General features: G+C 42.9%; 1 protein-coding gene across 6 annotated transcripts in view; it reads right to left on the reverse strand.

Moving 5' to 3' along the window:
• Window positions 1-257: 257 nt before the first annotated feature.
• The window catches only part of PRPSAP2 (phosphoribosyl pyrophosphate synthetase associated protein 2), a 67,085-nt gene continuing 55,371 nt past the window's right edge, over window positions 258-11,971 (reverse strand). For all 6 annotated transcript variants that reach the window (XM_032269184.1, XM_032269185.1, XM_032269188.1 and 3 more), the window contains 3 exons: window positions 8,098-8,168; window positions 2,965-3,111; window positions 258-987 (listed from right to left, as the gene is read on the reverse strand). In XM_032269184.1, coding sequence (XP_032125075.1) covers window positions 829-987; window positions 2,965-3,111; window positions 8,098-8,168 — 377 coding nt within the window. In that variant the 3' untranslated portion in view covers window positions 258-828. The remainder of the gene's footprint in view (window positions 988-2,964; window positions 3,112-8,097; window positions 8,169-11,971) is intronic.

Raw genomic sequence — 11,971 nt, forward strand, 5'->3', positions numbered from 1 at the left:
ACAGCCAGCCATGAAGAGGGGGCAAAGCCACACCCCAACCAATGGCAGCTGGTGCCCAGTGGTTCCCCTGCTGCCTGCAGCCTTGCATCCTGAGATCCCAGGTCCTCTCCCGCCTCAGTCAAATGACCACACAGCAGGCACTTTCAAGTCCTTGGACAAATTGTCAGAACAGAGAACGCTACGTCTCTGAGAGGCTGCTACATCCCCCTGCAAAGCTGCAGAAGAGAAAACAAGCTGATGAACATTTCAACATTCACAGTGTGTAGATTCAGCTTTCATTTTATTTTAGTTATAAAACGATTGCCAAAACACAAAGTTTTAGAAAAACAAACACACACAAGTTTTTATTCCTTTTTTAGCTGCAGAAAATAAATACAATCACATATTCCATATGCTTCTCTATAAAAGCATCTCTAAAAATGTCATTTACTGGATTTAACAGTATAATCTTTTTGGCTTTTCAACTGCAGGTGTCATACAGATCATTTTACTTTATTAACTTTTTTAACCACTTGGCCCAAGCAACTTCGGAAAAAGACTTTGTGAGCTTACAAATCTTATTCCAAGTGTTATTTTTTAAATGGTTAAACTAAAACAAGATGTTACCTTTTTAAAAGACAAGAATAAAGGTTTTCTTTTATAAAAATTGCTCCCAAACTCACAAACACCCAGACTGACATAAAAAGTTGGTCTATCTTCATAGGAATCAAGAAGTGAGGTTACAAGGAGAGGGGAACAAATACAATGGCTCCTGTGAATCTATCCCAGCAGGCAGTCACTCTTACGTTTCCAGTTTGGCCCTTGGGAATTTTCCTAAAGGAAAGCTGTTCAGTCATCTAAGCCTATGTTTCTGAAAAGGTAGGACATGGACTCTCCATTGTGGATCCGACGGATCGCCTCTGAAAGGATCATGCTGATATCCACAGTTTTAATCTTGGGGCACTGGAGCTTCTGGACTTCATGTGGAATTGTATTGGTGACCACCACCTGTGAAGCAAGAGGAAAAACCCAGAGCATCAGAAAGCCAAGTAGCTTCATGATTTGGTCTGGAAATATGATTACCTTCTCAAATCTGAGGCTCTCCATGACAGGAAAACAGTGGGTCTATGTCTCAAGTCAATATTTCAAGTCAATGTGAAGTTACCTGTGCTTCTTAGGTTAAGATTTGATAACATCAGGGGCCGGGCGTGGTGACTCACGCCTGTAATCCAAGCACTTTGGAGGCCAAGGCGGATGGATCACCTGAGGTCGGGAGTTCAAGGCCAGTCTGACCAACACGGTGAAACCCTGTCTTAAACAAACAAACAAAAAGATTTGATAACATCACACCCACTAGGGCAGATAGGACAAAAAAGATAACAACAAGTGTTGGAGGGATGCAGAGAAACTGGAACCCCTACTCACTGCTGTGGGGATGTAAAATGGTGCCGTTGCTTTGAAAAACAGTTTTTGGCAGCTTCTCAAAGTTTAAACGTGAAGTTACTGTATGCCCAGCAATTCTAAACCTAGGTACGTATCCAAAAGAAGGGAACACGCATGTCCACACAAAAACTTGTACACAAATGCTTACTGCAGCACTAATCATAAGTTTAAAAGTAGAAAAGGACGGGTGCGGTGGCTCACGCCTGTAATCCAAGCACTTTGGAGGCCAAGGCGAGCGGATGACCTGAGGTCAGGAGTTCAAGATCAGCCTGACCAACATGGTGAAACCCCGTCTTAAAAAAAAAAAAGTAGAAAAAAAATTTCTGTCAACATATGAAATATGAAGAGAGAGACAAAATGTGGACTATCCAGGCAACAGAATTATTATTTGATCATAAGGAATGAAGTATTGCTCCATGCTACAACATGGATGAACCTTGAAAATATTATGTTGAGTGAAGGAAGCCAGACACAAAAGATCACACATTGTATGATCTCATTTATATGAAATGTCCAGAACAGGCAACTCTAGAGAGACAGAAAGCAAATTAGTGGCTGCCAGGGACTAAAAGCATTGCGAGAAAATGTGAAGTGACAGCTAATGGGTATGGGGGTTCCTTTCTAGGGAGATGAAAATGTTTTAAAATCAACTATGGTAATGACTGCACACTGTGCACATTCTAAAAACCAATGAGCTGTACACATTATTATTACTATTATTATTTTTTTTGAGACAGAGTCTCGTTCTGCCCAGGCTGGAGTGCAGTGGCATAGTCTCGGTTCACTGCAGCCACTGCCTCCTGGGTTCAAGATTCTCTTGCCTCAACCTCCAAAGTAGCTGGGATTACAGGCGCCCACCACCACACCTGGCTAATTTTTGTATTTTGAGTAGAGACAGGGTTTCACCATATTGGCCAGGCTGGTCTTGAACTCCTGATCTCAAGTGATCTACCCACTGTGGCCTCTCATAGTGCTGGGATTACAGGCGTGAGCCACTGCACCCAGCCCCGAATTGTATGCTTCAAATGGATGACTTGTATGGTATGTAAATTATATCTCAATAAAGCTGTCATTTAAAAGAAGTGGTAGAGTTAGAGGCTTATATTCAACAAAATACAGTCATTAACCACCTTTGAATCCCTTTTACTTTTTGAGAGGAGTTCCACTCTTGTTGCCCAGGCTGGAGTACGATGGCGTGATCTTGGCTCACTGCAACCTCTGCCTTCTGGGTTCAAGCGATTCTTCTGCCTCAGCCTCCCAAGAAACTGGGATTACAGGAACCTGCCACCACGCCCAAGTAACCTTTGTATTTTTAGTAGAGACGGGGTTTTACCATGTTGGCCAGGCTGGTCTCGAACTCCTGACCTCAGGTAATCCGCCTGCATCAGCCTCCCAAAGTGCTGGGATTACAGGTGTGAACCACCACGCCCAGCACTTGAGTCCCTTCTTAACCACAAAAGATCTGTCTTATCCCTACTCTCTGAGATCAAGATGTGCCAAAAGCCTAGGCAGCTGCACCCACACGCAACCAGACCCTGTTACCTCATCAATGGCAGACTCTTCAATCAGCCGGGGGGCATCAGAAGATAACAAGCCATGAGTCGCCATCACAAAGATCTTATATGCACCTCTTTCCTTCAGGGTCTCTGCTGCAGCGAGAAAGCTGTCAACATCATCAATGATGTCATCCTGCCAAAGCACAAATGGAAAAGAAGGTATATAAGCACTTCTGCAATAATAGGTTAGACAACCAGGGGAAAAAAGGGTCTGCCTGCATTTACTGTGAAAAATCTGCTCTTCCATTTGGCCTAGTGCAGACAGCACAGCCCTATGTCCCTATCACTGTGTCCCATGACATCCCTCCAGGACTTTCACACGAGCCTCCTCCTGCACAGTACCTGCCACTATTGGGGCTATCTCCCACCACTGCAGGCTCCCAGGGTAACACTGTTTTCTGCACCGTAACTGGCCAACACTGTGCTGTCACAATGCAGGTTGCACCAGAAATGATGGAGGTATGATTTTGTTTGTTTTTGATGCACAGAAAAAGTGTTAAATGATGTTTTTGACTCTGGGTAATAGAATTATGGGTGGCTCTTTCCCCCAGCTTCTTCTTGCTACTTTTCCTTATTTCCAAATTTTCTCCACTGAGCATATGGGAAATATGTTATTGATATGTTATTACAATGGAAAAAATGACTATTATTTTTAATAATAAAATACCCAGTTCAGTGGTTTCTAATCTACAGACTAGATTCCTAGGCTCCCAGAGTTATTTTAAACCCATTATGGCATCAAACATTATCTAGAGTTGAATAAATATTCATGTATTTATTTTCCACACATATTACTCTTTAATTGTATACTGAAGTTACTATGATCAAAAATATACATATAAAGGCCAGGTGTGGTGGCTCATGTCTATAGTCCCAGCACTTTGGGAAGCCAAGGTGGGCAGATTGCTTGAGCTCAGGAGTTCAAGACCAGTTTGAGCAACATAGCAAAACCCAGTCTCTACAAAAACAAAAATTAGCCAGGAATGGTGGTGTACACTGTAGTCCTAGCTACCCGGGAGGCTGAGGCAGGAAGATTGCTTGAGCCCAGGAGGTGGAATTTGCAGTGAGTTGTTATCAGGCCACTGCACTCCAACCTGGGCAGTAGACCCAGACTCTATCTCAGAAAACAAACAAATAAACAAAACGTGTACACACACACACACACACACATACCCCTACCTTAAAAAATGCTACTAGTAAAATGGTACAGCCACTTCGCTACAGTCTGACAGTCTCTTATAAGACTATATTTGCAACTACCATGCAAACAACTTCATTTATAAGTGCAATTATCCCAGAGAAATTAAAACTCTGTTTATATAAAAACCCATACATGAAAGTACACGGCAAGTTTTATGTATAGTAGTCCCAAACTTGAAATCATCCAAATGTCCTCCAACAAATAAACTCTGGTACCTCTATACCATGGGATACTGCTCAGCAATAAAAAGGAATAAAATGTTAATGTACAAAACAACCTGGATGATCTCAGGGGAATCATGGTAGGTTTAAAAAAAAAAAACCTCAAAAGGTTATATACCATAGATTCTATTTGTATGACATTCTTAAAATAATAATTACAAAGACAGAGGACAGGCTGGGCGTGGTGGCTCACACCTGTAATCCAAGCACTTTGGAGGCCAAGGCGGGTGGATCACCTGAGGTTGGGAGTTCAAGACCAGCCTGACCAACATGGTGAAACCTTGTCTTTTTAATAAAAAAAAAAAAAAAAAAAAAAAAGCCGGGCGCGGTGGCTCACGCCTGTAATCCTAGCACTTTGGGAGGCCGAGGCGGGTGGATCACGAGGTCAAGAGATCGAGACCATCCTGGTCAATACGGTGAAACCCCGTCTCTACTAAAAATACAAAAAAATTAGCTGGGCATGGTGGCACGTGCCTGTAATCCCAGCTACTCAGGAGGCTGAGGCAGGAGAATTGCCTGAACCCAGGAGGCGGAGGTTGCAGTGAGCCGAGATCGCGCCATTGCACTTCAGCCTGGGTAACGAGCGAAACTTCGTCTCAAAAAAAAAAAAAAATTTAAAAAAGAAAGAAAGAAAGAGAAAGAGGACAGATCAGTGGTTGCCAGTGCTGTAGTTTGAATGTTTTTGTCTCTCCAAAGTTCACGTGTTGGAAACACACTCCCCAGTGCAAAAATGCTGGGAGGTGGGGTCTTTGGGGAAGTGTTTAGGTTGTGAGAGCTCCACCATCAGGAATGGATTCATGTTACTATAAAAAGGCTTGTGGGAGTGGGTTCTCCTTTTTCCTGCCCTTCTGCAGGAAAGTTTATTCCTTTTTGTCCTTCTACCTTCTGCCATGTGAGGACACGGCAAGAAGGCCCTCACCAGACCAAATGCTGGTGCCATGATTCGGACTTCCAGCCTCTAGAACTATGAGAGAATACATTTCTCTTCTTTATAAACAACCTAGTCTCAGGTGTTACAGCAGCACAAAATGAACAAAGACACCAGGGGTTGCAGATTGGGTGGGAAGGATGTGAGTGTAGCTATGAAGGGAAGCATAAGGGTACCTTGCAATGAAGGAGCAATTCTGAGTCTTGGCTGTGGTGGTGGTTCCACAAAGCCACCCACGATAAGACTACACGCACACGCGCGCGCGCGCACACACACACACACACACACAGAGTACAAGCACAACTGGTGCTGTCTGAAGGACCTCTGTGGCAGTGGCACTGAGAATTTCCAGGCTGTGTTACTGTACTATTGTTAAGCAAAATGAAGGATGCTAGGTAAAGAATACGCAGGATGTCCCTGATATTCCCCCTACTTCCTGTGGCTCTATAATTACTTCAAAATAAAAAGGTTTTCTAAATGATGCAGTGACAATAGAAGGGGAATAAAAGTGCTACTAAATCCACAGCACCTTGTTACTATAGTCTTGCCAACTAAGGAATAATTAATAGACAGCTATTACCCGAAAGGGGGACATGAGAGATTTTCTTATGTTTTTTTTCCCCGAGATGAGTCTCCCTCCGTCACCCAGGCTGGAGTGCAGTGGTGTGATCTTGGCTCACTGCAACCTCCACCTCCTGGGTTCAAGTGATTCTCCTGCCTCAGCCTCCTGAGTAGCTGGGATTACAGGTGCACACCACCACACCTGGCTAATTTTTGTATTTTCAGTAGAAATGGGGTTTCACCATGTTGGCCAGGCTGGTCTTGAATTCCTGGCCTCAGGTGATCCGCCTGCCTCGGCCTCCCAAAGTGCTGGGATTACAGGTGTGAGCCACTGCGCCCAGCCAACGTGAGAGATTTTCTGTCCTGAAGAAGGTGTGCACAACATTGTCAAGCACTGGGGATAATGTGGGACACACACTACGGAGCTTGGGAAATGGATGCAACCACTTTGGAAACAATCTGGCAGCATCTTGTAAAGTTAAAAATGTACATGCCTTCAGACCCAACAACTCCACTCCCACGCACCTTGAAACTCACACAGATACACTGGAAAATAGGTACAAGGATGTTCAAAGCAGTACCACTGCCTCAGTCAGTTGTGTAGCAGTTATACCAAAGACACATCACACAGCAGTGAAAAAGAATAATGTACAACTTCCTGCCACTACACGGATAAATTTCAATACAAGTGTTAAGCAAAAATGTCCCAAAGTATACAAAGACATCATTTACATAAACATCAAAGACAAGAAAAACAGACAGCATTTAAGGACCCATGCACTCACGGTTGACTATCAGGATAAAGATGGGCAGCTTCACATCAGTGGCAACCTCTGAGGCAAAGAGACCAGGGTAAGCCCAGAGGAGGCTTCCAGGTACCTGGTGATGTTGTATGCTTCAAGTGAGCTAGCGGGTACCCAGTGTTCATTCTATTCTTTAAACTATATAGGCATAGGCATTAAGTGCACTCTTTTTATGTACTGGTCTTACGATGTGTGAAAGAATGTATGTTTTAAACAGTTATAATCAACTTTGTACTTTACTTTTTTTTTTTTTAAGATGGAGTCTCTCTGTCGCCCAGGCTGGATTGCAATGGCATGATCTCAGCTCACTGTAACCTCTGCGCCCCAGGCTCAAGCAATCCTCCTGCCTGCCTCCGCCTCTTGAGTATCTGGGACTATAGGTATGTGTCGATTCTCTAGACTCAGCCTCCCAAGTAGCTGGTATTACAGCCATGTGCCACCACGCTCAACTAATTGTTGTATTTTTAGTAGATGGGGGTTTCACCATGTTGGCCAGGCTGGTCTTGAACTCCTGATCTCAGGTGATCTGCCTGCCTCGGCCTCCCAAAGTGTTGGGATTACAGGCGTGAGCCACCGCACCTGGACTGTACTTTATTTTTATCACAGAACAATATCTCATGTTATGACAGTTTTTTTTTTTTTTTTTTTGAGACACAGCCTCACTCTGTCACCTAGGTTGGAGTGCAGTTGCATGATCTCAGCCCACTGCAACCTCTGTGCCCCAGGCTCAAGCAATCCTCCTGCCTCAGCCTCTTGAGTAGCTGGGACTACAGGTATGTGCCACCAAGTCTGGCTAATTTTTGTAGAGACAGGGTTTGTCATGTTGCCTAGGCTGGTCTTGAACTTCTGGGCCCAAGCGATCGGCCCACCTTAGCCTCCCAGAGTGCTGGGATTACAGGCTTGAGCCACGGAGCCTGGCTAGTAGTTAGCAATTTAAAAATAAACAATAGAATTTTCCAATTTCTGGGCCAAAGCAAACAATTTACCACAAGACACCAACTTAAATGATAATTATTTGGCCACACTACTATCTTTACGAATGGGCCAGGCACGGTGGCTCATGCCTGTAATCTCAACACTTTGGGAGGCCAAGGCAGGCAGATATCTTAAGCTCAGGAGCTCGAGACCAGCCTGGCCAACATGGTGAAATGCCATCTCTTTTAAAAATACAAAAATTAGCCAGGCATGGTGGCAGGTACCTGTAATCCCAGCTACTTAAGAGGCTGAGGAAGGAGAATGGTTTGAACACAGGAGGCAGAAGTTGCAGTGAGCCAAGATTGTGCCACTGCACTCCAGCCTGGGCAACAGAGCAAGACTCAAAATCAGTCAGTCAGTCAGTCAGTCAATCAGTCAACAGAATAACAATGGCAAATACTAGAATTAATAATAAAAAAGGTCTACATACCACAATGATGGCAATCCTTCCTCCAACATCACCCACAACTGTGATTGGGGGCTTCTCTTTAGGAATCAGCACTGTTGGAATACAACACACACACCAAAGTTTTTATATTAAAAGTAAAACAAAGCTTTAAAGAAGTTAATATCTGAAGATAAAAACATTCAACACACTAGAAATAGAATTTCCTCCGTCTGATAAAGGGAAACTATGAAAACCCACAGCTAACTTGCCACTTTATGGCCAAAGGCCAAAAGCATTCCCCTCAGGTCAGGTAGAAGACAAGGATGCCCGCTGCACCACTGCCTTCCACCATCATATTGGATATGCTAGCAAGGGTAATTAGGCCAGAAAAAGAAACAAAATGTATCCAGATTAGAAAGGAAAAGTAAAACTATCTCTATTAGCAGATGACATGATCATACATATTGAAAATCCCCAAGAATCCACAAATACACCTACCAAAGCTAATATATGAATTCGGCCAAGTTGCCAAGTACAAAATCAACACATAAAATCAGTTGCTACACACTAGTATTGAACAATCAAAAGAGGAAATTAAGAAAGCAATTCCATTTACAAAAGGAGACAAAAAAATAAAATACTAGGAAAAAATTTAACCAAGGATTTGTGAAAACTACAAATCATTATTGAAAGAAATGACAGAAAACGGGATTCTTGACCAGGTGCAGTGGTTTACTCCTGTAATCCCAGCACTTTGGGAGGCTGAGCTGGGTGGATCTCTTGATCCCAGGAATTTGAGACCAGCCTAGGCAACACAGTGACACACCATCTCTACAAAAAAAAAAATACAACAATAGCCAGATTTGCTGGTGGCACACGCCTGCAGTCCCAGCTACTCGGAGGACTGAGGTAGGAGGATCACTAGAGCCCAGGAGGCAGGGGTTGCAGTGAGCCAAGATCATGCCACTGCACGCCAGCCTAGGCAACAGAGCAAGACCTTGTCTCAAAAAAAATAAGGACAAAAGAAAAGAAAGAAAATAGAATTCTTAAATATTATACCAAAGACAAGCAACAAAAATATAAATTGGACTTCATCAAAATTAAAATCATTTGTGGCCGGGCATGGTGGCTCACACATATAATTCCAGCACTTTGGAAGGCTGAGGAGACAGGATTGCCTGAGCCCAGGAATTCAAGACCAGCCTAGGCGACACAGCAAGACCCCATCTCTAAAAATTTTTTTAAAAATTGGCCAGGCATGGTGGTATGCACCTGTAGTCCCAGCTCTCAGAAGGCTGAGGCAAGAGGATCACTTGAGCCTGGGAGGTTGAGGCTGCACTGAGCCACGATCATGCTACTACACTCCAGCCAGAGTGACACAGTGAGATCCTGTCTCAATAAAAAATAAATAAAAAAGTAAAAAAATAACCCACAGAATGGCAGAAAATATTTGCATATCACGTATCTGGTAAGAGTCTAGTATCCAAAATATATAAAATAGGCTAGGCACAGTGGCTCATGTCTATAATCCCAACACTTTGTGAGGTTGAGGTGGACAGATTGCCTGCCAGAGCTCAGGAGTTTGAGACCAGCCTGTGCAATATAGCTAAACCCTGTCTCTACAAAAAATACAAAAATTAGCCAGGCATGGCGGTGCATGCCTGTAGTAGCAGCTACTGGGGGACTGAGGTGAGAGGGTCACTTGAGCCCGGGAGGTCAAGGATTAGTCAGTAGGGAAATGTTTATCAAAACCACAATCAGATGCCACTTTATGCTCACTGGGCTGGCTATAAAATAAAAAAAGAGAGAAAATAAGTGTTGATGAGGATGTGGAGAAATTGGAACCTTTGTACATTACCAGTAGGAATATAAAATATAAAATAGTGCAGTTGCTGTGGAAAAGAGTCTGGCAGCTCCTCAAAAAGTTAAAAATACACCAAATGACCCAGCAATTCCAATCCTGGGTATAGACCATGAGAAATGAATCACCTATCCACACAGAAACTCAAACATGAATATACACAGCAGGACAGCCAAAAGTGGAAACAACCCAAATTCCTATAAATGCTGACAATGAAATATTATCCAGCCATCAAAAGTAATGTAGTACTGACACGTGCTAAAACATGGATGAACCTCAAAAACATACTCAGAGAAAGAAGCCAGATACAAAAGCCCACATATAATATGATTCCATTTCTATGAAATGTCCAGAGTAGGCAAATATCCACAGAAACAGAAAGGAGATGAGTGGCTGCCAGGGACTGGGGGAAGGGGCATGGGGAAACTATGGGTGCGGGACATTCTTCTGGGGTCATGAGAAGTTTTGAAACCAGAAAGAAATGGTAACTACACAAAACTGTGAATACACTGAAAGCCGGTAAACTTTATACTTTAAAATGGTTAATTCTATGCTTTGTGACTTTGACTTCGATTTCCTTTTAAGGCAATGTCACTAAAAAAAGTGAAAGGACTGTTCTAGATCAGGGTTTCTCAACTGCTGAGATCTTGGGGCAGACATGCTTATGCTGCCAGGGGCCGTCCTGTGTACCGTGAAAAGCTTCGCAGCATGCTTGGCCTCTACTCACTAGACGCCAGTAGCTACCCGCTTGATTGTGACGAAAATATCTCCAGACATTTTTGAATGTCCTCTAGGAGACAATATCCACTCTCTAATTGAGAACCACTACTTTAGATTGAAAGAGATTAAAGACATATGACAAACAAAGGCAATGTGTGAACATCAGGAGAGGACAAAAAGTGTAACAAAACAAAGGAAAGCAAGATAAATTCCAGAACCAAAGTGACATTTTGCATTTTCAACACTCCTACTCCCAGGACCCTTGATCTCAATGCCAGTGAAAACGTATAATGAATAGCCCTTTAGGAAATCAATTTGACAAAAAGTCTTATATTCATACCTTCTGACTCATTAATCTCACTTTTAAAAGCTTGAAATAAAATATGCCAAAGTATGAAAAGTGTCTTATCCACATATATTCATTGCCACATTATATGGGCAAAGAACAGAAGAAAACATAAAAACCCCAAATTAGGGTGTGGTTCAGCAGTCGAAGCCACATTCATACAATGGGATATGGGCCATAAAAATGCTGTTTACAAGAGGCTGAGGTGGACAGACAAATCGCTTGAGCCTGGGAGGTCAAGGCTGAAGTGAGCCATGATTGCACCACTGCACTCCAGCCTGGGTGATATGACATGTCAGGAAGCTGGGAGAAGGAGGCAGCAAAATGCATAATTATGTATTAAGCATGAAAATGATTAAGCTCTATGAAAATATGGGTGAAAAACTAAAAGGAGGCTCACCAAATTAGTGTGTCTGAATAGTGGGATCAACCACTAATTATTATTTTCTTCTAACTTTTATGCATTATAATGTTTTCAGATATAATATGTACACTGTTTATATTATGAAAAAGTATTTTCATGGTTTTTAGCGGTTAGATTTTCATCTATAAGAAATCAGAAGATACAAAATAATTTTTAAAATCTAATGCTAAATAACAAAATCTTTATTTGAGATGCTACAGGAATAATGCTTTTTCCCTTCATATATTATTTGATAGTACCTTAAAAAAGCATTATATGTAGGGTGCCAAATCATCAAATGTATAAAAACAATCCAGGCCAGGCACGGTGGCTCAAGCCTGTAATCCCAGCACTTTGGGAGGCCGAGGTGGGTGGATCACAAGGTCAAGAGATCGAGACCATCCTGGTCAACATGGTGAAACCCCGTCTCTACTAAAAATGCAAAAAATTAGCTGGGCATGGTGGTGCGTGCCTGTAATCCCAGCTACTCAGGAGGCTGAGGCAGGAGAATTGCCTGAACCCAGGAGACGGAGGTTGCGGTGAGCCGAGATCGCGCCATTGCACTCCAGCCTGGGTAACATGAGTG

This window comes from Sapajus apella, unplaced genomic scaffold, assembly GCF_009761245.1.
Source record: "Sapajus apella isolate SASKATOON/1434 unplaced genomic scaffold, GSC_monkey_1.0 scaffold189, whole genome shotgun sequence".
NCBI classification, from domain to species: Eukaryota; Metazoa; Chordata; class Mammalia; order Primates; family Cebidae; genus Sapajus; species Sapajus apella.